At 39.1% G+C, this 26751-nt stretch overlaps 1 protein-coding gene across 1 annotated transcript; it reads right to left on the reverse strand.

Moving 5' to 3' along the window:
* Positions 1 to 1320: 1320 nt before the first annotated feature.
* xrcc5 (X-ray repair complementing defective repair in Chinese hamster cells 5) lies at positions 1321 to 24217 on the reverse strand. The gene is made up of 21 exons (XM_052148067.1): positions 24126 to 24217; positions 23028 to 23141; positions 22755 to 22938; positions 22138 to 22186; positions 21928 to 22050; positions 20551 to 20736; positions 20287 to 20401; positions 20045 to 20183; positions 19740 to 19852; positions 19229 to 19291; positions 17555 to 17692; positions 17384 to 17474; positions 15413 to 15543; positions 12112 to 12308; positions 10443 to 10530; positions 10260 to 10329; positions 8104 to 8213; positions 3573 to 3669; positions 3426 to 3493; positions 1800 to 1874; positions 1321 to 1602 (listed from the first exon to the last, which is right to left on the reverse strand). Exons 1-21 carry the CDS (start codon positions 24141 to 24143, stop codon positions 1588 to 1590), a joined length of 2184 nt encoding a protein of 727 aa, XP_052004027.1. The 5' UTR covers positions 24144 to 24217; the 3' UTR covers positions 1321 to 1587.
* Positions 24218 to 26751: the final 2534 nt, after the last annotated feature.

The raw sequence follows: 26751 nt of genomic DNA on the forward strand, positions 1-26751 counted from the left end.
TGGATTAAACCACTGGAATAGTATGTGAAAGTGTAGATTTATAGTAGAAAAGGACTTAAATATTGATCTGTTTCTCACCCACACCTATCATATCACTTCTGAAGTCATGGATTAAACCACTGGAGTCATATGTGAAAGTGAAAGTGTAGATTTATAGTAGAAAATTACATAAATATTGATCTGTTTCTCACCCACAGCTATCATATCACTTCTGAAGACATGGATTATACCACTGGAGTCATATGTGAAAGTGTAGATTTATAGTATAAAATGACTTAAATATTGATCTGTTTCTCACCCACAGCTATCATATCACTTCTGAAGTCATGGATTAAACCACTGGAGTCATATGTGAAAGTGAAAGTGTAGATTTATAGTAGAAAATGACATAAATATTGATCTGTTTCTCACCCACAGCTATCATATCACTTCTGAAGACATGGATTATACCACTGGAGTCATATGTGAAAGTGAAAGTGTAGATTTATAGTAGAAAATGACATAAATATTGATCTGTTTCTCACCCACAGCTATCATATCACTTCTGAAGACATGGATTATACCACTCGAGTCATATGTGAAAGTGAAAGTGTAGATTTATAGTAGAAAAGGACTTAAATATTGATCTGTTTCTCACCCACACCTATCATATCACTTCTGAAGACATGGATTATACCACTGAGTCATATGTGAAAGTGAAAGTGTAGATTTATAGTAGAAAATGACTTCAATATTGATCTGTTTCTCACTCAGACCCATCATATCACTTCTGAAGACATGGATTAAACCAATTTAGTCATATGTGGGTTACTTTTATGCTGACTTTGAGCTTAAAAAAAAATCTACACTTTTACTTTCCCATTCCTGCTGGTTTCACATCACCTAGTCAAAGGTTGAGATTGATAGTAAAAAAAAAAAAAAAATGTTTTGATCTGTTTCTCACCCACAGCTATCATATCACTTCAGAAGACATGGATTAAACCACTGGAGTCATATGGATTACTTTTATGCTGCCGTTATGACCTTTTTGGACCTTCTGAGTTCTGGTCACCATTCACTTGCATTGTATGGACCTACAGAGCTGAGATATACTTCTAAAAATCGACAGAAGACATAGACATCTACGATGGCATGATTCAAAAAATAATTTTTTGGGTGAACTATCCCTTTAAGAATTTCTCATTAAAGCTACCAAGAATTGTGTGTAGCCTTTACATAAAAATATGTTATGTTAAATTTACTAGCAATTTCTGCGAGGAAATTGTTTCATAGGTTGTTGATTTTTGTTTAAAGTAAACCCCACTCCAATTTTTTTCAATGTATTAGATTTATTTTTCTTGAGAAAATCCAACATATATAAACCGTTCAATATAAGACACATTCAAATAGTCAAACTCTTTTTGTTTTGTCCAAAGGCAAAGCTGTAGCCTTAATGATCATTATCAAAAGCATTTAGACAAGGAGAACTTTCCCGAACATTCCCAAGAGTAAAATCACATGATGTGACTGAGTGTACTTGAGAGCAGAATATGACACTTAACAGCATTCCACGAGGTGGACGGACGGGTTTTCTGCAAGATCTGTTTTTCACATCATGTCCAACTGCATAAACACAAAACATAAACAACGTTTAACTTTAAACAGCTTGCCGAAGGAAGGTATGTGAAAACTGTGATAATGGATAACAGCTAGTCTGAAGCTTCATACCGCTACAGGCAACAGAAATCAAAATTCACATATGCATCATATTTCACACACTTGTGAGTAATAGTGACATCATCAAAACATGAATAACATACCAGATCATCAACATCACCAGTGTCCTCCTGTGCTGGAGCAGCCTGAACGTCCTCCTCCTGCTCAATCGCCATGAACTAATACAACAAACACACTATTAACAAACACAATAACATCCACTTGAGGAAAGACGCTGGCTAGCACCTCTAGAGTCGTGAGTTTGAATCTCAGGGTGTGCGAGTGACTCCAGCCAGGTCTCCTAAGCAACCAAATTGGCCCGGTTGCTAGGGAGGGTAGAGTCACATGGGGTAACCTCCTCGTGGTCGCTATAATGTGGTTCTCGCTCTCGGTGGGGCGTGTGGTGAGTTGTGTGTGGATGCGGCAGAGAATAGCGTGAAGCCTCCACACGCGCCATGTCTCTGTGGTAAAGCGCTCAACAAGTCATGTGATAAGATGCGCGGATTGATGGTCTCAGACACGGAGGCTACTGAGATTCGTCCTCCGCCACCCGGATTGAGGCGAGACACTGTGCCACCACGAGGACTAAAGGTGCGTTCGCAAACAACGTGATGAAAATTTCCGCCTTGCGTTGCTCACGTAAGTTTGACCGCTGGGTTAAAAGGAGTGTTTAAAGTCGCGTTTGCGCGAGTAAAGCGAACCCGCGAATATTCTCAATGCTGATAGGCTTTCACGACAATGCAGCATGCAGATTTTTTGCTCGAGCTGAAAAATGTAAACTCGCAAATGAAGCGGTTTCACGTGTTCGAGTCTCGCCATTCGCTTCATTCATGCCACCCGGTGTAAATTCGTGTCTATTCGCATCTTTGCATTGACTGTATGTAATGAGAGAAAATATAAAAGGTCAGTAACACTAACTATCTATCACACACACACACACACACACACACACACACACACACACACACACACACAAACAAACACAAACCCTACACACACACACACACACACACCCTACACACTACAAACACACTCACTCACACTCACACACACACCCCCACAATCACACAAACACACACACTCACTCACACAAACACACACACACACACACCCCCACAATCACACAAACACTCACACACACACACACTCACTCACTCACACACAAAAACACACACACACACACACACAACTCTCTCTCTCACACACACACACACACACACACACACACACACACACCCACAATCACACAAACACCCCCACAATCACACACACTCACTCACACACACACACACCCCCACAATCACACACACCCACAATCACACAAACACACTCACACCCCCACAATCACACACACTCACTCACACACACAGCCCCACAATCACACACCCCCACAATCCCACAATCACACACACCCAAAATCACCCACAATCACACACCCACAATCACACAATCCCACAATCACACTCACTCACACACACACACACTCACTCACACACACCCCCCACAATCACACACACACACACACACACACACACACACACACACACACTCATTCACACACACACACACACACACACACACTCACTCACTCACACACACACACACTTGAAATTGTTGCCGCTCCACTCCACTCACATACACTGCTACTGTCATTTGGGAATCATGACAACCCTAATAGCATTTCTGTAATGTGAATTGTTTCCATGGCAGTGTAAGACCATGAGTGATACCTGGTTTGCGTCTTCTTTGGAGACGGTGCTGCCGTCCACTTCCTCTTTGCTGATCAGTGTAAGTGCATCTGAAAACAACAGCAAAAGTTCAATGACTTCAGCTGGACATAAAAAGATGGCCGCTTGCGCTCACTCAAGTTCGGTTACCTTGTACGAGCAGATCCCAGAATTCCTGAAGATTCCGGCCAGGAACGCTACTCTTCAGAGACTGCAAGTAACTGTTGAACAGCTCTGCGTTTCCAGTCTGAATAAAACAGAGTGCAACAAGGTCATGATGCATTTTCGAGTAAATCTAGCAAACTTTATTTTCTTTATTTATTAATATAGAGCATTAATTAAAATAGGGATGCACTGATGTGAAAAGTTTTGGCTGATACCAATTTGATCAACAACAACAACAACAAAAAACAATAGGCTGATAACAATATTTTGCCACTTACATTATTTTGTCATCAGATCACCGTTTTACAAAGGAATACATAAAACAATCTATAAAGGAGGTACTAAAGATTTTTCACTGTTCTTACAAGTAATTTCCAATATACTGTATATAATTACCGAACACTCAAGTCTGCAGGTTTCAAAGTATTTTAGATGGATTCCCTCATCATGTAGCCTATATTCTCTGATGCCGAAAAACGAATTCATGCATTCACGACCTCAAGACTAGATTATTGTAATGCATTACTGGGAGGATGTCCAGCAAGATCAATAAATAAACTTCGTACAAAGCTTTGAATGGTCTCCGCAGTACTTAAGTGACCTTCTAACACGCTATATTCCATCACGTTCATTACGATCGCAAAATTCTGGCTTGCTAATAACTCCTAGAATATCAAAATCCACAAAAGGAGGAAGATCCTTTTCCTATTTGGCTCCTAAACTATGGAATAGTCTCCCTAACACTGTTCGGGACTCAGACACACTCTCTCAGTTTAAGTCTAGACTAAAGACTCATCTATTTTCTGATATGCTGATGGTTTTAATTGGTCAATAATTGGCCGATAAATATCGGCAGCTGATACATCGGTGTACATTTTATTGCTTTTTTGGAATGTCCTGGAAATGCAATAGTGTATTTTTTCTTTTGCTGTTGAAGCAAATGGGAATGTAAAATAATATATGCTGTGGTCTCCCATCCACCTCTACAGAAGTTTACCCCGCAAGATGAAGTGCCACAAATTAAGCAGAACGCAGTTGTCTAGAAACACGTTTTCAACATATGAAGTTCTTTTTAAAGGGGTCATGACATGAGGAATCCAACGTTCCTTGATCTTTTGTCATGTAGGTAATTGTATAATAAAAACATACTGTAAGTTTCAGAACTGAAAACTTCCTCCTTTAAAAAAAAAATAAAAATAGCATTTATTTAAACCAGATGTAGAAACAGGTTGTTTTATATTTGTGGAACTTGTGACATCACAAGGACCAAAAATCTGCAGAATGACATCAACGCCCATTTTTAGTCATTGCACTATAGGCTCCGCCCACAGGTGTTCACAGTCGGTCACTTAGGTGAAGAGGAGAGAGATGGGCCTGTCATAGGAGATTCATCTACAGCAAAGTGGACTTACACAGGACACAGGACATGCGCCTCTCTGAATTTAAATATTGTTATACACTAGATGCACAGCTTTGATCGTATTCATGCATCTTGCTCTGCCTTTAAAAGACGCAATATCAAGTTCAAACTCTGTATAGGAAACCTCCATTGTGTTTCATTCAGCTGGACTGTTTCCTGTTGTTTTGAAGGCGTCCTACACAGTTTTTGCACCCATCTGTGCCATTTCTAATTCGTAAACATTTCGACACATTTCTGGCAATGGGTCTTAAGAGTGGTGCAAGTGCAACTTTTAACAACGTGTCTCATTCTGCTGCTGCCACTGGGAGAAACACATGCAGACCTGTGTGTAAACAAACACCTGTGAAGACCAGTGTCTCTGCTTTGGCCTGTTTGGCTGTATTACATTTGCTTATTCAGAACATTTCAGCATGGACTGTATGTATTCATGGCTCATATCAGGCGGATTGCTTGTGAACCAGTCACAATATTATTTAATCTTTGCGAAGGAACTGTTATTGAAGGATGGGGCCGTTAAACACTACCGGACCTGTGAGTAAACCGTTTGATAGTTGCTGTGCTTTAGGGAACATTTGTATACATTCAGATGAAATGCATGTTCAGGTGCATGTTGTGTTAACCCTGAAAAGTACTTTTATAAATTATAATATGAAGCTATGGCTGTATTTGAGGGACTGCGCAAATGTTAGCCAATAAGAACAGTGGGCTTCTACATTGAAGTCTTAAAGGGCCAGAGAGCTTTAAACCAAGCTTTTAGACAGAGGGCCAGAAACGGGGTGGAAAATTAACATTTATTATTAAATTATGACTGTTTTGGTGCAAAAACATTTTACTGACATTATAAGTGGTCACGACCCCTTAACCTGTTAACCAGCATGGGGGGTGTTTATAATTTTATTACCTTTGTTTTATAACAAATATTCAATCAACTATCATAAACTATGCATCATTTGAAAGCTAAAACACTCAAGAATCACGTTCTGAACTTGTTTTTGCAATCAATACACCAGAGAGGAAAGGGTTCAATAAAATGCTGACAGACCGACCCTGTAAATATGAACAAAATGAACGGCAATACTTATCTTTCATCTCCTATGGTTCAGATCAGTTCGGATCGAATCCAAGAAACACCAGCATACATTTCAATGTAAGGGTCTACTCTTCAAAATGCATCCCACTTTTTAATCCAAAACAACAAAAAAATAGGGAAAAAACTAAATATCCTCCTCAGTTTTCATGAGCGCTTCCAGTTAGAGTAATCCATCATGTTCACTTTCAATGAAATATCGATTCTAATTTGTATTCCAATGTTCAAAAACCATCTCTCCCCGTAGTTTGGACTGTTTCTGATAAAATGAGCCATTCCCTGTTTCTCTCCTTCAATCAGAGGCTCTGTAATGACCAAAATATGAAGGGAGCGCAACAACAGACTGGACCTGTCACTCTCGCACCTCGGTTTTTGACTGGATAAAAGCCACCCAATGTCTTGTCAGCAAAATTTTGATGGATGGGAGTATTAACCAACTAAAACACGAATGAAGTGATTGACAGTTTGCTTAGTTTACCTCAGAAGATCTGTCTAATACATAGGTCTAATACAAGTGCGCCCACTCGTGCGCTCTTAGTCATTTTACGCACAGCATTATTATTATTATTATTATTATTATTATTTTTTTTTTTTACGACTTACGGGCACTTTTGGGGCTCTTAACATGCTCAAAAACTCTTGAAACTTTGCACACGGGTCAGAACCTGCGGTCATTAGGGCCGGGCTGAAGCTGGTAACACGAGATGTTTCTCCATGGACTCGATCCCGTATTAGATCGCTAAGTTGAAACACATCGTCTTGAGTTTTTATGTTTATGAAGTATTGGCAGTTTTTCTGTTCATATCATGTTTTTGATTATAAAATGACTAGCAAAGACACGAGGCTACACGAGTAGCTAGGTGATAGCTGTATATTATACATAAAGACATAATATTTATATCACACACACATTATATTTATGATGCATATAATATAACAAAAATGGAAGGAAAGGATTACAAGAAATCAGGTGAAGATGGTTTTGATTATAAAATTACAGTGGAGAAGACTAGCAAGATATGAGATTACAGTCTCCAAATGGCCTTTTGGAAAGGACGCCTAGACTTTCCCTGAATAAAAGCTTACAGAAACTACATTTTTGGGAGTATCATCTTCAAATTTGAATCAGAACATGGTCAGACATTCAGTTTTATCTTTATGGTGTTTTCAGGCCTTTAACATAAAAGTCTGATACATTTTTCCCTAAATGAAGTTCATTCATAGAAATCGTGAGTCACTTTCATGTAAATTTGACCTTGTTTTACTCTGTTCCTATGCTACTTTTGAATTAATATGACTCTTGGGTAACAAAGTTTCAAGTGTCTAGTTTAAAAAAATATCAGAGTTATGAATGTGGAGCATATGGTTTAGGAGTTACAGACATTTGTATTTGGGTATGTCATTTTCCGAAAATTCTCAAAAATAGGGGTGCTTAAACTCGTGGTGTCTGAAAGACGTGGCACTCCCGCAACAGCCAACGGCGTTTACAAAAGGAAACAACAGTGTTGACAGTCCGATGTGAACAGCCCCTAACAAACCCAGTTCCATTTTTAAAAACATACTGGAACAAAATTATTTTCATGTCTCTTAATGGTTCTGAAATGTATGAATTTGCCAATGCAATCACCGCGCACAGTGCTGCGCTAATCCTAAATCTGTACCATCACAGCTAAAGCAATTATATGTGTGAGTTTACAAATCGAATGTGATGAGAGTCGGACTGCAGCCACAAACATACAGCGTGATCAGTGCAGACTGATTTGGCAAATGGGCCAGTTCTTTAAATGAAGACTTACGAATCTGCTCCCTCAAGACAAAACTCAGTGGCAGCGATTTATAAAACACTCAGACAACAGCGAAGCGAAGTATAGATTGGTTCAGTCCGTCTTTAGCCGTGGGGTTCATATCAGGATCTTCTGAAATAACATCTGATGCCCTACAGCAGCGTGAGAAACAACTGATCCTGCCGAGATCCCAGAGTGAATGTGGAGGTTTATTTGAGCGCTCACCTTCACGGACTGCTCCCTGAACGCCTGGATACAGTCGATGATCTTCGTGTAGTACTCTGGGCTCCTGTTGCCCAGTAACTGCTCGATCCTGTGGGTCAGCTGCTGGCACGCTGTCAAGGTTACAAAACAATGACTGTCGACGCAACCACGGCAACACAGCAGCAACAACAACTGGAGCAAATATCCAGAAACAACACTACTCCATATTCAATAATCAATCCACATTGTGCTGTTGGTGAATATATCACATAATAAATATCTGACTTATTAACCGTTGAAGACAATTACATTGCAGGAAATGCAATACATTGGAGCAGAAATATTAAAGAAATATTCAGAGTTCAATAAAAGTTAAGCTCAATCGACAGCCTTTGTGGCATAACACTGATAAACACAAAAATGATGCCCCTTGTTTTCTTTAAAAAAAATCTAAATAAAAGAGCAAAAATCTGGGTTTAAGTGAGGCACTTACAATGGAAGTCAATGGGGGCCAATTTTTGAACATTAAAATACTCACTTTTTCAGAAGTATAACCACAAGACGTGAACAATATGCATGTAAACATGATTTTCGTGTGATAAAAATCACTTACCAGCCTGTGTAAAGTTGTAGCCAATTTTACAACTTAGTTTTAATAAGTAATAACTGTAAAAATGACCATTTAAACAACAATACAGCTCAAATAATACATGAGCTTTAATAGAAGAATTAATGTACGTGATTTTATTGAATTATAAGCTCCACATTTCTGCCTTTAAACCCTCCAAAAATTGGCCCCATTGACTTCCCTAGTAAGAACTTCACTGTAACCTCCATTTTCGCTTTTTTTAAAGACAAGGACGGACGAGTCTTGTATTGAACCCGGCATATTCCTTTAACTACAAAAGCCGTGGGAATATTCATGATTAAATATTTTAACATTGGCAGCTCTACTAACAGGGTTCCCAAATACATTTCCATTATTTATTTTTTCAGCAATTAACATACACTGGCAGCCAAATGTTTGGAATAATGGTCAGATTTTGCTGTTTTGGAAGGAAATTGGTACTTTAATTCACCAAAGTGGCATTCAATTGATCACAAAGTCTAGTCAGGACATTACTGATGTAAAACAGCACCATCACTATTTGAAACAAGTCATTTTTTATCTAATCTAGACAGCAGCAGCATCACTCCAACACCTTATCCTTGAGTAATCATGCTAAATTGCTAATTTGATACTAGAAAATCACTTGCCATTATATCAAACACAGCTGAAAGATATTTGGCTCGTTAAATAAAGCTGAACATTGTCTTTGTGCTTGTTTTTGAGTTGCACAGTATGCAATAGACTGGCATGTCTTAAGGTCAATATTAGGTCAAAAATGGCAAAAAATAAACATCTTTCTCTAGAAACTCGTCCGTCAATCATTGTTTTGATGAATGAAGGCTATACAATGCCTGAAATTGTCAAAAAACTGAAGATTTCTTTCAAAGGTGTAACTACAGTCTTCAAAGATAAAGCACAACTGTCTCTAACAAGGACAGAAAGAGATGTGTAAGACCAGATGTGCAACTAAACAAGAGGATAAGTACATGAGAGTCTCTAGTTTGAGAAATAGACGTCTCACATGTCCTCCGCTGACAGCTTCATTGAATTCTACCCGCTCAACACCAGTTTCATGTACAACAGTAAAGAGAAGACTCAGGAGGACTTATGGGAAGAATTGCAAAGAAAAAGACACTTTTGAAACCGAAAAAGAAAAGTTTCGAGTGGGCAAAGAAAGAGACATTGGACAACAGATAATTGGAAAAGAGTGTTATGGATCTTAACCCCATTGAGCTTTTGTGGGATCAGCTAGACTGTAAGGTGCATGAGAAGTGACCGACAAGACAGTCACATCTATGGCAAGTGCTACAGGAAGTGTGGGGTGAAAGGTCAAGTGCTACAGGAAGTGTGGGGTGAAAGGTCACCTGAGTATCTGGACAAACTGACCGCTAGAACAACAAGGATCTGCAAAACTGTCATTGCTGCACATGAAGAACACTTTGAAGTAGTTTAAGTAGTTTCCGGATTTTCAATGACTTTTTCAGGCCTGGAATTCACCAGGTTTTCTATGATTGTGGGGAGACTGTACTTAAAAATAAAGAAAAAAAAGTGAAGAATCAAGTCCCACCTTGATCGAACGGAATGCTCTTCATTCTGATCAATTTGCCGAAATCTCTTGCTGGGTTTACACTGCCAACCTGAAAGAGCACAATTCACACGGGATTAAAAGAATGAAGGACTTTTGAACACATGATCAATTATGAGTAATAAAGATCTTCAGTGTCACACATATTGCACATAAGATTCTCACCGATGTCACGTTTCCCTCTGTAATATCAGCCAGAATATATTCGGTCTCTTCGTCCACTTTGACTTTCTTTGTGTCTGGCTCGTTGGCACTGACAAACAATCAACTTAAGTCAACACAACATCAACAACAGCAATAAAATAATACGAAAATAAAGAACTAATACAATGATCAAATACATCACGACATTGGTTATTTTTGACGGAAATTAAACATAAAAATGGTTTGTATATTAAATAACCATGTGGTAATGACTACGTTTTAATTGGAACTTGATGGATGCCAATCAAACCCTTTGTCATAACTTTGGCAAAGACGGCTTCAAGGAATATTCCAGGTTCAATACATGTTAAGCTCAACCGACAGTATTTGTGGCATAATGTTGATTACCACAAAAATGTATTTCGACTCGTCCGTCATTTTCTTTGAAAAAGCAAAAATGGAGGTTCCAGTGAGGCACTTACAATGGAAGTCAATGGGGACAATTTTTTTGTGATGTGTTAAAGAGTGGTGGTGGCGTAGTGGCTAAAGCGCATAACTGGTAATCAGAAGGTAGCTGGTTTGGTCCCCACAGCCACCACCATTGTGTCCTTGAGTAAGACACTTAACTCCAGGTTGCTCCGGGGGGATTGTCCCTGTAATAAGTGCTCTGTAAGTCGCTTTGGATAAAGCATCTGCCAAATGCATAAATGTAAATATTAAAGGCAGAAATGTGACGTTTATAATTCAATAACAGCACTTACATTAATTATCCTGTTAAAACTTGTGCATTATTTGAGCTGTACAGTCATTAAATTGTCGTTTTAAAGTTTTAGGGTTTACAGCGTTACATCATCATGGCAAAAATTTGGTAAAATTGGCAATAACGTTACACAGATGCGGTTAGTAAGTGATTTAAAAAGTGAGTATTTTTTTGTTCATAAACACCCCATTGACTTCCATTGTAACTGTCTCACTGGAACACCGATTGTTTTTTTATTTGTATTTTTTTTTAATTATTTACACTTTTTAAGAGTCTAAATAAATTTCTGTGGTAATCAACAATATGCCACAAATACTGTTGATTGAGCCCGGAATATTCCTTTCACATTATGTAGCACATGAGTTATAAAACAGATTGTTACAACTCTAAATTCTATAATGTAGAACTATTAAAGTGTTTCTGCACAGTTGTATTGCGTATTAATGCGTCAATCTGCGTTGTTGCTCATCAACTCCTTATTTCTAGTTCTTGACTTACATGTATGCATTTGGCGGACAGTTTTATCCAAAGTGACTTACAGTGCACTTATTACAGGGACAATCCCCCCGGAGCAACCTGGAGTTAAGTGCCTTGCTCAACGACACAATGGTGGTGACTGTGGGGATCAAACCAGCAACCTTCTGATTACCAGATATGCCCACTACGCCACAACCACTCCAAGTCTTGTTTGGAAAGCGTCCCACTCTGTATTGTCACATTAAACCATGTTTGTTTGTCGCTCTCACGTGTACTTACGAAAAGCATGCCATCTGATATCTATGCATATTTACAGTATCTACAGCGGTATAAACAGTATAGCAAAAACCTGCTAACACATTTCTATGATTGCACGGTACATACGGTCATACCGGCGGGGCCTCTATCACACACTCACATTTCTCATCGATTGTTGATTTGATCCATTCTCACCTGCTGCCAAACACGTCTGCACTTGTCTTCTGCTCTTTCCGTTTCGTCACCTCTTTCAGGGGGAACTTTGCTTTGATGTTCTGCAGAGCGGCCTGGCACTGGGCAGCCACAGCCTGGGGGCGCTCTAGAACTCTCTTCAGCCAGGGCTCAATGGACGGCAGGGGACCATCAGGATTCACACCGCGTTGATGTAAGCACTGGAAGCGGAAGCCAGATAAAGAAAAGAGGCAACGTGAATTTCACAGACAGGAATCACTGTAATACAGGAGGTAAAATGACTAGATCGTTGGTTCTAAACCAGAGAGGAGTGACCCAAAAATGAATCACAGATCTGCTCTGACAGGGTCACGGATGCTGGAAAAACAAATAATAAAATACAAATAACCATATGATTGTGTATAGTTGAAAAAGGACATTAAATATGCTTTGCATATCTTTGTTGTTGACGTCAAAGGCCGTGCGTCCATCAAACTCTACGGTAATGTGCCGCAAATTCATTTGTCCTCTTGGTAGAATCGGATACCATATTAGGTAGATGCCAACATGGACAAGTTGAGAGACATGCGCTCATCCTTGAAGAAAACTACGGAAGGTAAAAATGTTCGAATATTAAATAGTCTGGTTCACTTGCAGCGAAGAGAAACATGATTGGTGTCGGGTCGCCACTTGATCTGGGTCCTGAAGCGAACCCAGCTGAGAAGCAGACTTCATCAGCCCTTCTGGGACTTGACCCAAAAACCTTTGCGATGCCACTGATTTTTAGAGGAATGTTCTGGGTTTAATACAACTTTAGCTAAATGGACAGCATTTGTGGCATAATAAACCAGATTTAAAAAAGGGTTACAATGGTGCACTTACGTAAATTGGGCCAATCCATAAATGCTAAAATACTGTTTCACAAGTATAGCCACAAGAAATAAACAATATACACTACCGGTCAAAACTAAAAGTTTTGAAACACTTGACTGAATGGTTTCTCATGATCTTAAAGTTGATGACTTGGACCAAATAATAAAAGAAAAGCAGCCAATAAGTGCCCAGCATATAGATGGGAACGCCTTCTATACTGTTTAAAAAGCATCCCAGCGTGATACCTCAAGAATCTGGTTGAGAAAATGTCAAGAGTTCATGTCTGCAAACTCTAGGCAAAGGGGGACTACTGTGAAGATGCTAAATTATAACAAATGTTAAATGGTCTGCACTTATATAGCGCCTTTTTAACATTAGCGGTTATCAAAGCGCATTACACGGTGGCTCATTCACCCATTCACACACCAATGAGAGCAGAGCTGCCATGCAAGGCGCTAGCCTGCCATTGGGAGCAACTTGGAGTTCAGTGTCTTCGATAGATAATATATTGTGCTCAAAGAGGAAATTTGTTTCCACCATCGATGTAGAAAAACATAAACACAACAACACCAAACAGATTAACCGTCAAAACAATCACAAACATAGAAACACGAAATCATACAACAAATGCCAGAGCATACGATGGCATCATAAAGCTGCGTACACACTGCCAGCGACATCGCGCGCACGACCGACTCCATCCCATTCATTTTCAATGAGAGCACAGCGACTTCCGGCGACACGAGCGTTGGCGACTAGATGTGGGCGTGTCCAGCGACGCGACAAAGTTGAGACAAGTTCAACTTTATTCAAATGAAGAGCGCCTAACGGAAGTGACAGCCAATAGGAGAGAAGACGGGAGAGCTCACGTGATCCTTCTCTCTCTCTCTCTCTCTCTCTCTCTCTCTCTCAGCTCCTGCAGTAACGGAAAGATGGATGAAAGGCTAATTCTTGCTGTTAGCAATTTTCCAGTGCTCTATGATATGGATATGGTATATCCAGCGCAGCTCTTGCACCAGCCGGTGGTACTCGCCGTGCTGACTCGGAGATTGAATGGTTTTGTGGACCCAGACAGACCGGCGTTTGCGTTTTCACCACAGCCGCTATGGCAAAGAGCACGCCTTGTTTCTCGCTCATCTTTGATATAAAGCATTTTATGTACTGATTCCATTTATATTTAGTCTTTTACCTCCAAAATGTTTGCTTTTAGCGCCAAGAAATCGATTTGCTGTCAAGAGCAATGGAATGACATCCGTGAATGTCATTTATAAACGTTACTAGGCAACCAGTAGTGGGAACGCCCACTAGCGACTTCACCGCCAGCCACTGGCGACCTGCAGCGACAAAGTCACTGGCAGTGTGTACGCAGCTTTATGGCTGATTACCTACATGTTTAAAGCTCGTATAGCCATAGGAACAAAACTCCTCCCATAACTGGCCTTTCTGCACATGGGTAGTCTATACCTGCGGCCAGAAGGAAGGAGGATGAAATACTCATAAAGTGGATGGTCCGAATCATTTAATTGTATGTGCCTTCCGGAGCGTATATAAAGTAACACAGTCCGATAAATTAGGGGTAGGAATAGCAATAATGTTTCTCGCTAGATTAGTTATCTTTAAGAGTTTGGTCTGATTGGTAACTGTTAGCATATGGAAAAAAAAACTAAATGGCACCATACATAAGAACTGACTCAATAATACTTTGAATCAGAAGAAGCAGAAGACTAGGCTGAACTGACAGATGTTTACGAATAACTAAGTCTCTGTTGACAGCACTTGTAAATAACTAGAGTGTGCTGACTGAAGCGGAGATGATTATCTAATGTAATGCCAATGTCTTGCCCAAGGATACGTCGGCATTTGGAGTCATGTGGGCCTGGGAATCGAACCGCCAAACCTGCGATTAGTGGCCGACCCGCTCTAACAGCATTCCATAGTTTTGATGACTTTACTATTATTGACAAATATGAAGAAAAAAAATATATAATAAAGAATGAGTAAGTGTTCAAAACTTCTGACCGGTAGAGTACGTGTCATGGTGACGTAACGCTGATAAATCTGAAACTAAAATCATGCTAACACGCACTGTTTACGTGTATTTGTTTCCATCCATCCATCCATCCATCCATCCATCCATCTTCAACCGCTTATCTGAAGTCGGGTCGCAGGGGCAGCAGCTCCAGCAGGGGGCCCCAAACTTCCCTATCCCCAGCCACATTAACCAGCTCTGACTGGGGGACCCCGAGTCGTTCCCAGGCCAGTGTTGAGATGTAATCTCTCCACCTAATCCTGGGTCTTCCTCGAGGCCTCCTCCCAGCTGGTATTTGTTTTCGAGTCAAAATACATTTTTGTGGTAATCAACATTATGCCAAAACCCTGATGATTGAGCTTTCCTTTAGAACCCAGAACATTCATTTAACCCACTAAATTCCCAGCACCCCATCCCTCTTGCCTGGAAGAGTCTCTGGAACTGTGGGTTTGGAATGTGGTTGACTTTGAAGATGTCCATTCTATCTCCATCCTCGTCTTTTTCCACCAGCATCATGGAGTCGATCAGCGCATCCACTGCCGACAGCTGACCCTCTGAACACACATTTACACAAACACAATTATACTGAAACTATCTCTTGACGGGAGTATACACAAATATTGATCTCTGTCTACATTGACTGCATAAGATAAATGGCTGATTCGGGATCAGAATTTCCCCCTCCTGATGGTAGGAGAGGTGATCGTGATAAAACACGTTGAGTTTGAACGTTGGATTCATTGCTGTGAATCAGCCCTTGATTCAAAACTCTGATTCAAAGATTCGTTTGAATCATCACTCAAAAATGTTCACGGAAGTCACCGTGTGGCATTTTCATGCATTATAATGTTATATAAAAACTATATTTAGATAAATATTGCTGTTTATTACTATAGTACTATGTATTGTTATATTACTGCAAATTAATGAAAATGATTAAATATAATTTTTTGTGTTTATTCAGTAAAAAAAAAGGGGAAAACATGCCTTTGATATTAATTTTAACAAGATTTTAATTGTTAGTGTATTTTGAATTGTGCATTAAAAAAATTGTAATACACTTGGCACCAATGGTTTGGTTGAATTGTCAGTTCCTCTGGGGGGAAAAAAGCCATTTTAGAGAAAATGCATAAATATATAGACTCAAACAAAATATTTTAAGATTTAAAGATTACTCAATTACATCAAATTGAACGGAGTAAACTTTAATATAATACATATAAATAAATTTTATATTTTTATATTTATTTTAAGGGACCCACTTTATATTAGGAGTCTTTATAACCTACTATGTACTTAAGCATTTATTATAATGTACATATTATGTACATACGTGTTGTTGCCTTGTAATTACATTTAAAGTACTTGCATTTGATTACATCTGTAAATACACTGTTGACCTCCCCCCAAATCCTAAACAAAACCCTAACCTATTCTAAACCTTACTCTACATACAATACAACGAGTACATTGTATTGTATGCAGTTTAATGTTAGTACATAGTAGTTAAAAACACCTAATATAAATTGGGTCCCTTAAAGGGACAGTCCACCCAAAAATGAAAAATCTCTCATCATTTACTCACCCTCATGCCATTTCAGATGTGTGACTTCCTTTCTTCTGCAGAACCAAAATGGAGATTTTTAGAAGAATATTTCAGCTCTGTAGGTCCATACAATGCAAGTGAATGGTGACCAGAACTTTGTGGCTCCAAAAATCACATAAAGGAAACGTCCATAAGACTCCAGTGGTTTAATCCATGTCTTCAGAAGTGATATGATAGGTGTGGGTGAAAAATAAAACAATATTTAAGTCCTTTTTTACTCTAAATCTCCACTTTATCTTTCACATTCAGATAGTGAAACTAAACAGGCACCACATGTGGCATTCAGATGTAAACGTGAAAGTGGAGATTTAGAGTAAAAAAAGGATTTATATTTTGATCTGTTTCTCACCTACACCTATTATATCGCTCCTGAAGACATGGATTAAATCACTGGAGCCATATGGATTACTTTTATGCTGCCTTTATGTGCTTTTTGGAGCTACAAAGTTCTGGTCACCATTCACTTGCATTGTATGGACCTACAGAGCTGAAATATTCTTCTAAAAATCTCCATTTGTGTTCTGCAGAAGAAAGAAAGTCATACACATCTGAAACGGCATGAGGGTGAGTAAATGATGAGAGAATTTTCATTTTTGGGTGAACTGTCCCTTTAAATAACAATATTTTAGATTACTCGGTTCAACTTTACACAACAATTTTGTTATGAAAATGAAATGCACAAATCTTAAAAATAGGCTAAAATATTTTTTGAGTGTATATCTTCAAAAGGCTAAGAAATATTGAGATATACGTTTTATCTATATCACTCAACCCTAAAGAAAACCCACCTGAGGGAGTGAACTTCTTGTTGTTTTCCAGCGTTGGGAAAGTGAACTGTCGCAGGTCTTCCATATAGGGCAGTTGCACATACAGTAGACACTGAACACAGGAGACAGAGTAAAATATACTGAAGATAAAAACATTATAACATACTTTTCATTTGATAAAAATCCATATACCTCATACTTTTCCTTAATGCAAGGAAAAGCCGCACCAATTTGAGGGTTACTGCGACGATCGTAAGCGTAACGCACGATTGCTGCCATCTTTAAGCCATCAAGAGCACGAATCAGAGCAGACAGAGCCACTGCTGCATGCTGTACACACACACACACACACACACACACAAGGTATTATATACTGTGTGTGCACATATATATACACACACACATGCACGCAGTTGAAGTCAGAAGTTTACATACACTTTGTTAGTATTTGGTAGCATTGCCTTTAAATTGTTTAACTTGGGTCAAATGTTTTGGGTCTCCTCCCACAAGCTTCTCACAATATGTTGCTGGAATTTTGTCCCATTCCTCCAGACAGAACTGGTGTAACTGAGTCCAGTTTGTAGTCCTCCTTGCTCGCACATGCTTTTTTGGATTGAGGTCAGGGCTTTGTGATGGCCACTCCAATACCTTGACTTTGTTCTCCTTAAGCCAACTTGCCACATCTTTGGAGGTATGCTTGGGGTCATTCTCCATTTGGAAGACCAATTTGTGACCGAGCTTTAACTTCCTGTCTGACGTCTTGAGATGTTGCTTCAATATATCCACATAACTTTCCTTCCTCATGATGCCATCTATTTTGTGAAGTGCTCCAGTCCCTCCTGCAGCAAAGCACCCCCACAACATGATTCTGCCACCCCCATGCTTCACGGTTGGGATGGTGTTCTTCAGCTTTCAGACCTCACCCTTTTTCCTCCAAACATAACGATGGTCATTAGAGCCAAACAGTTAATTTTTGTTTCATCAGACCAGAGGACATTTCTCCAAAAAGTCAGATCTTTGTCCCCATGTGCTCTTACAAACTGTAGTCTGGCTTTTTTATGGTGGTTTTGGAGCAGCGGCTTCTTCCTTACTGAGCAGCCTTTCAGGTTATGTCGATATAGGACTGGTTTTGCTGTGGATCTAGATACTCGTCTACCTGTTTCCTCCAGCATCTTCACAAGGTCCTTTGCTGTTGTTCTGGAAATGATTTGCACTTTTCACACCAAACTATGTTCATCTCTAAGAGACCGAATGCATCTCCTTCCTGAGCGGTCTGAAGGCTGCGTAGTCACATGATGTTTATACTTGCGTACTATTGTTTGTACAGATGAACGTGACACCTTCAGGCGTTTGGAAATTGCTCCCAAGGATGATCCAGACTTGTGGAGGTCCACAATTGTTTTCTGAGGTCTTTGATTTCTTTAATTTTCCCATGATGTCAAGCAAAGAGGCACTGAGTTTGATGGTAAGCCTTAAAATACATCCACAGGTACACCTCCAATTCAGTACACCTCCTCTCAGAAGCTAATTGGCTAAGTTGTCTAAAGGCTTGAAATCATTTTCTGGAATTTTCCAAGCTGTTTAAAGGCACAGTTAACTTAGTGTATGTGAACTTCTGACCTGCTGGAATTATGATATAGTCAATTAAAAGTGAAACAATCGGTCTGTAAGCAATTGTTGGAAAAATTACTCGTGTCATGCACAAAGTAGATGTCCTAAACGACTCACCAAAACGATAGTTTGATGTAGATTTTCAGTGTTATCTCAAATTTATGGACCTTTTTTGGACCAAACTTTAGGGAAAAAATAAATAAATGACAATGCATTTTATTTCACAGTAAAAACAAATGTCTTGTAAAATTGTACCTCATCATCTCTGGGTGCAAAAACTTTGAGAACCTGGCTTCCCATAAACTGATGACGATGAATCTGCATTATATGAAAAAACAAAACAAAAACAAATGTCACTGACCCATTAGAAGGGGAAAAAAATAACAACTGTTTTATCATCAATAAACCAACCTATAATTTACTTTATAATGTAACATTTACTCATTTTAAATAAATGCTCCATATTTAGAAGGTATTCGTGTGTGTTCCTGTTCCCATTTGTTTCCATTGACTTATTGTTTTTATACTGGACTAATAATATTGTGATATTCAAAACAAATGGGAAAATTATGGAAGCGTGTGTGTGTGTGTTTGTTTGTCTGTGTGCATGTGAGTACGGGTCAGGTTTTGCTTAAACCACACACATTTGAAGTTGAGACCACCCTAAATAAACACAACTTATACAGTAAATTACTACTGAAGGACATTCACTCATTTGAGCAGTTGTTGTTTGAGAAAGAGCACCATCTAATGGAGAGAATCTTACCAGCTCCTGTTTACTAAAGCCAAGCACTGAGAAACATTTCCCATCAGACTTGTACTTCATTTGGTCCTCGTCCAACTTAGAAAATGGCACAATGTCACTTCCATATCGAAAACCTGTGAAAAACAGAAAGGACAGATGAAAATAAACTCACCCTACATTATTTCTGTTGTTGTTGAATATCTAATTTCATTCAGAAATGCATTACAATGGGTTGCGAACAGCATTTCACATTGAATTTAACAAGGTTTGGATAGATTTGGACTCTTTATTGCCCCTATGCATGTGAGAATGATAAGGTGCCACACCTTGAATAGTGTCATCCTTCTGTACTTCAGTTTCATTGTCATCATCTAGACAATAGACCGTTTCTCTCTTGATGTCGTCTTTCTGGTGACTCTGAGCATCAACCACGGCCCACGTTTTCTTCACCTTCTCCTCCGTTACCTGGACATTACGAGCACAACATTAGAACAACCTAGAGTAGAAAACAACAATAATACTGCTTGTGTATTCTGAGGTTTTTAAACATCATCCGTGAGGAACTCACAGCTTTGTATCCGACGATACGTATGGACAGCGAGCTGCCGATGGTGAGCTGACAGGGCCAGGCCATCGGCCTTCTGTCAATGCGCTTGAAGATGGACAGTTTCTCCAGAGCGTCGCTGCAGGAAATGATGACACAATGACTCAAAAACAGCCTCTTCTTTGGTTGCACTAGTCATTTAGCAGATCCTCCAAACATCAAAACTAAAGCGCAAACATTTAAGTCTTAAGTTTGAGTTTTTCCTCTTTTACTGATATTAATTCCAACCTAAAAGTGTAGACTTCCTCCAAGCAGTCCTCTTCATCCAGAGATGTTATGATCTGTTTGACCATCTCCAGACCTTGAGTTTGCTGTCTGCTCAAACCTTTATCTGAACGAGGTGGAGATGACGACGTCCTCGATCCACCCCCACCTCCTTCCGCTCGGTCCTCCACATCCACAGGGAATGGCAAACTACGCATGAAGACTGGATTTATTAACAGTGCTCTGCTTCAAACAACACTATGCAAATGTTTACACTTATTAAATAAGCATTAATTGTTTAGAAACATAAACTCTAAATACAGCTGGATTTTCCAGTATCTTCATTTTAAGGCCCTATATGGTTAAAGCCCAGAGATATGGGGGAAAAGGTAGATTGATTTATCGTTTTTACCGATTAATCGGTGTCGTTAGTTGCTTTTGGAACTATGGTTTATCTGTAACAATCTATACTGATAGTTGTCGACAGCGCTGGAGGATTTTACATTTAGATCATCTTGGTTCTACAGTGTAACAGTGGCCTCTCGAGTTAAAATAAAAGCAATCACTAACCTAGTTTCCATCCACGTCGCACATTTCGCATCGGCAAAGTGAAAATGCGTAAAAAAATTGCATACGTTTTGGTTTATCGCTAAATAAATCTGCCCTTAAGCCGTTTCCATTCAGAAATGTGTGTATATCTCTAACTGTGTACCTTTCACCTCACACATGTCCCTAATTTGTTTCCCCCAAAGTCTTTGTAAAACAGGGAGATTGAGACAATTCATTGAAATTAGCCAGTTTATGTCCATTTATTTTCACAAATAAATGCAATCAAAATCAAAAGAGAGCAGTTGCCCTTCTGATAGGACTGTAATATTGGTCCTGATGTTGCGCATTACATTTACATTTATGCATTTGGCAGACACTTTTATCCAAAGCGACTTACAGTGCACTTATAACAGGGACAATCCCCCCGGAGCAACCTGGAGTTAAGTGCCTTGCTCAAGGACACATTGGTGGTGGCTGTGGGGATCAAACCAGCAACCTTCTGATTACCAGTTATGTAATCAGTTATCAATAAATATTGATCAACGGCATTTATTATTTTGGCTTTCATCGTTAATAACATTTTCCTTCCATCAGCAAAAAAATACAAAATCAAAATATTCAAGGGTAGCTCTGGTTGACAGAATGACCCAGCTGCATGCAGCAATTAAAGAGACAGATCGCAAAAAAGACATATTTCCTTAATCATTCAGATTATTTCTTTGCTCATCAACGTTTAACCAGCTATCCCCAAATGTATGTTATATTTTTGGGGCACCTTGGCAAAGAGACAGTCTAATATTTTTTAAAATGGCATTTACCAGTATATAAGATCATTGGATAAACGTTTCTTACAAGAACTGCAGGGTAATACCAGCTCTCTTCAAGTTCTTAATGATGACATCTAGCTGGTCCTCTGAGCTCTGAACGTTTAGATCCGTCAGTAGAACAATGTTCAGACGCTCGTACTTCTTCCCCCTAAACAACCAATCAGAAGTGTGACTACAGCAGAGAAACGTCAAGTCCAGATGAATCAACAGAAGAATGTGTGACAAATGATCTCACATGGTTTCGTTCTGGAGAAGATCCATGCAGACGACAAGAGCATCAAGCCCTGATAAACAAGTCAAGGGCTTCAAGGACTCAAGGACACAATGGTGGTGGCTGTGGGGTCGAACCAGCAACCTTCTGATTACCAGTTATGTGCTTTAGCCCACTATGCCACCACCACTCCAAGCATTCAGCATGTTAACATTGCTTTCACTAGTTAGCACTGTACATAATGAAATAAAAGAGATTTATTTCAGTTACACTGACACGTCTAATTTTATTGGGTTCCACCAATTTAACTAGTTTCTGTCTACACGTAGTGTTTGGGTTGAGATTACATAGTAATTTTAAGTTAAGAAAACTCATTTCAAACCAGTGGAACCACTGTCCAGCCAAAGAGCTATTGATTTTAGTGTAAAGTCTGGTCCAAAACTAGCCAACCACTTTAGAATTAGTCCGAAAACGCTTCCAGTTTTGTGTAATATGCATCACATGGTCAGTAAATGAAGAGTGGACGGTCCTTTCGGCATGCCGCTTGAGGTTGAGACTAGATGCTATTTAACTTGGTGTAAGTTAACATGCTGTAAAACCTGAAATGGATCAATCAAGTGTTTAGGTGTCAGCAAGGATACAATCAGCTTGTTGCCCACCAGGCTGCAGCTCATTCTGAATCTCTTCTAGCAGCTCAAAATCAGGCATCATGAGATGGCGATGAACAGTGATGTTCTGATACTGTCCGTCTTGGGCAAGTTTGTTCTTAGTGTCATCAGTACCAAACAGCACCAGAGCCACTTCATCCTTGTTCTCAGCAAACACCTGCAACACACAAAGTCAATCGAGCTCTTGTTATAATAGCCAGCAAGTATTATAGGTAAATGGAAAAGATTATTTCCAAAGCTACAAACCTGCCGCTGGATAAACTTCTGGATGACTTTCTTGGCCTGTTCGAAAGATGGCTCCTGACCCAGCTGAGAGTTACTCATGGAAAAACCCACATCCATACAGAGTACCAGTGCTGACTAATGATAGACAACAGAAACCAGAATTCATCTCCTATAAATTATAATATCATCCAGAACAGAAAATCTGAAATATGGCGCAAATTTCAAGCAGAGAAATAACTTCTTAAATACTAAACTAGATAAAGTTTGTAGACAAAATTTGATGTTGGCTTGACAAAGCCTTGTCTGAAAATTTAAATAGAAAAATTGCTAGGTGGTTGCTAGGGTGTTCTGAGTGTAGCTACGACATTGCTAGGAGGTTGCAAGGCATTTACTAGGGTGTTCAGGGTGGTGACTAGGGCATTGCTAGGTGGTTGCTAGGGTGTTCTGAGTGGTCACTAGGGCATTGCTAGGTGGTTGCTAGGGTGTTCTAAGTGGTCACTAGGGCATTGCTAGGAGGTTGCAAGGCATTTACTAGGGTGTTCAGGGTGGTTACTAGGGCATTGCTAGGTGTTTATTAAGGTGTTCAGAGTGGTCAATAGAGCGTTTGCTAGGAGGTTACTAGGGTGTTTGGTGTGGTGGTTACTAAGGCATCGCTAGGTGTTTGCTGAGGTGTTTTGAGTGGTCATTAGGCATTGCTAGGGTTTTCTGCGTGGTTGCTAAGTAGTTGATAGAGAGATATATCTGATTTTAGGAGGAGTTAGGTGTCATACATTTTAGTCACATTATAATAATGTTTAAATAGTAGATTAGTATGTTTGCTTTGTCAAGCGAACACAATTATGAATATTGATGAGTGTGACTAAACGTGATGATGTCAATGAACAGTTGACAGTCAATATAATAACAATTCATCTTGTTACAAATTTTATTTGAATTGTTTACGGATATATATATATTAGTAAACAATTCAAATGAACTAAAAGTGGGTCACATTTTCACTGTGATGTGTGTATTTCAAGAACCACCCAGATCTTAGACTCATAATTAGCTGTGTATAGTTAAACATGTATTCTTCAGTAATACTTAAATCATATATTTATAAAATAATCAATGAAATACCTTCGAAGATCGAGCCATCGCTGCTTATTCCTTTCTGTTATTGTTCCGGGTAAGCAAAAGTGCGCGTAACACAAGGTTCCGCCTAGACTGAGGGAAGTTGCGTGATTTGTGCAAACCACGCCCCTCAGCCATGACTAAACCCTCAGCAACGTTTTCATTGGCCATCACAGTCCTGTCTAGAAGATAATCCTGTAAATTTTTCGCGCATGCGCATTGCCGGGAAGTTCACTCAGGGAACACAATCCTAAAATAATGCGATTTAATTTATTTTTCCAAAAAATAGTGAAACGTGTTAAATAAACAAATTGTTGATGTTTGAAGTTGCTTCTCGCTATTTGAAATGCTCCTAATCTGGCCAAATCATGTTTCGAATTGTGACCAAAGTCTTTCTAGCAAGTCAGTCCACTCTCGGCCAATTTTAGAACTCTCTCGAGAAGATATTTCCACTCGACAGGGCTGCTCCTATCTACTTGAATGGGGGAACACCGTAATGTCAAAAACGGTTGGTCAAATGACGATCAAAGAACATTTTTCAAATCAGCAATAAAATCGAACAACGCTGGTATCTTAAATTGGCGTCTTTCCTCAGATTACATTAAAGAACGCAAACTCCCGGATTGCATATCTAATGCGCATGCGCGATCCCGAGGCGATTGAAATGCGATGTCTGTATCTAAAAGGTGATTGGACCATGACGATTCACTTTCGGGTAGGAACCGGTGGCAATAGGTGCAACATCAGGACCAATATTACAGTCCTATTAGAAGGGCAATTCCTCGTCTTCTGATTGCATTTATTTGTGAAATTAAAATTACAGTAAGCTGGCTAATTTGAAGGTTTTTAAGGATTAAGATTTATCTTTTTCGATAAACCAAAACTTATGCTTCAAAGTGTTTTTTTTTTTAGTATGACGTCATCACGCTCACAATTTTGATCGATAAAAGGCCTTTTGAATGCACTGAATTTTATGTAAAATAAAAAAATGTACCCCCTCTGGCAACTTTTAAGTTATAAATGATGGCATTGACTAAAAAAAAATTATAATCATAATAAAGGCCATTTGAATGGAAACAAGAGGAAGACGGCAAATTTCGCTATTGTTTTTTTTATTTTATATAATTTTTAAGCATTTTCACTTTGTCCATATGAATGGAAACTAGGCTAATCAAACAATGTTTTTACGCTGTTCTATGGTGACGAATTTGATTCATCCCAGTAACTCGAATCTTTTGATTTGGTTCACCTAAAAGACTCCTTCACATTGGATCAGTAATGTACACTGCGAAACCAGAAACCATCTAATTTATACAACTGAATCAAAAACATAGTGAGGAACAGCAGCGTTTAACTAAATATTTCGCAATGGAAATATATGAAACACTGCGCAGGTACTTCTGCGCAAGTGCTCCAAACCGATTCACCTTAGGACAGAGCGCGCTCGATTCCCGCTCTAACGGTCGCGCTCGAGCGCCACGTTGAAATCTCGTTAAAAAACACAATATCCGCCTTTTAAAGCCACATTTCATTCATACACTACTTTTTAGATTAATAAAGTTCAGTATAAGTGGTCTGTGAGCTATTCAAAACACTGTTTGTTTGTTTATTTGTTTGTTTATCAGGGTTTGAATGGAGGAGCAGACAGTAAATCAACTGGACAACCTGCTGCTTCAGTTAGGTACATAATATAGCTGTTTATCCCATTAATGTAATACACATTTTACATGCTTGTTTTTGCTTATCTATGTTTTCTTATATCAAAATCAGGTATAGAGACTCGAGAACTTGCTAAGAGGAAGGATGACATCAAACAACAAATTAAAAGTATGTTCAGCATCATTGATTTATTGTTTGCAAGTTAAAGGAATATACCAGGTTCAATACAAGTTGAGCTTAATTTTCAGCATTTGTCACATAATGTTGATTACCACAAAAATAATTTTGTCTCGTCCCTCCTTTTCTTTAAAAAAAAATAAATAGCCTAAATAAGCGAGAGGTTCATCCTCAGGTTCCAGTGAGGCAATTACAATGTAAGTGAATGGGGCCAATTTTTAGTGGGTTTAAAAGGCAGAAATTTGAAGTTTATAATGTTATAAAAGCACTTGCATTAATTCTGTTAAATCTTGTATATTATTTGAGCCAAAGATCTTCTATATTGAGATAACAACCTTCAACGGGCCACTTCTATTCAAATGAATGGGAGAAATTGCACCGCCCAACTGCAGTCAATGTTGTAGAAAGGAAGCCCCGCCTTACAGTGAAAAGAACCAATCAACTTTTAGATTCAGAGATCGCCTGTCAATCAACTCCTAGATAGGAGCTGCACTGGCATGACTGGAAAAACCTCACAAGAGTGTTTCAAACATGGCCGACATTGCGCCAAAAACACTTACACCTAGATTTAGCCCATGCTTGCACGAATATAACAAAACTTTATGGCCATGCCCACTGACATGCGTATGACTTAAAAGCAGGGGTGGAGAACCTTTTTCCTATCAATGGCCATTAGATTATTTGCAAAATTATTCACAAGCCATACAACTAACTTGCGAAGCGTTGCTGGCATTGCAGCCATTGCAGCCATTTTTAATTGTGGGTTGAAATTAAAGTACAGGGGCCGGTTGCACCA

Source organism: Xyrauchen texanus, chromosome 18, assembly GCF_025860055.1.
Source record: "Xyrauchen texanus isolate HMW12.3.18 chromosome 18, RBS_HiC_50CHRs, whole genome shotgun sequence".
NCBI lineage: Eukaryota > Metazoa > Chordata > Actinopteri > Cypriniformes > Catostomidae > Xyrauchen > Xyrauchen texanus.

Excerpts from the sequence above, each read along its gene's own strand:
- xrcc5 (XM_052148067.1), bottom strand. Across the intron at positions 22,939-23,027 it reads AGAAGTTTATCCAGCGGCAG|GTGTTTGCTGAGAACAAGGA; the intron begins GTTTGTAGCTTT and ends TGTGTGTTGCAG. Across the intron at positions 22,187-22,754 it reads TGGTGGGCAACAAGCTGATT|GGCTTGATGCTCTTGTCGTC; the intron begins GTATCCTTGCTG and ends CTTGTTTATCAG.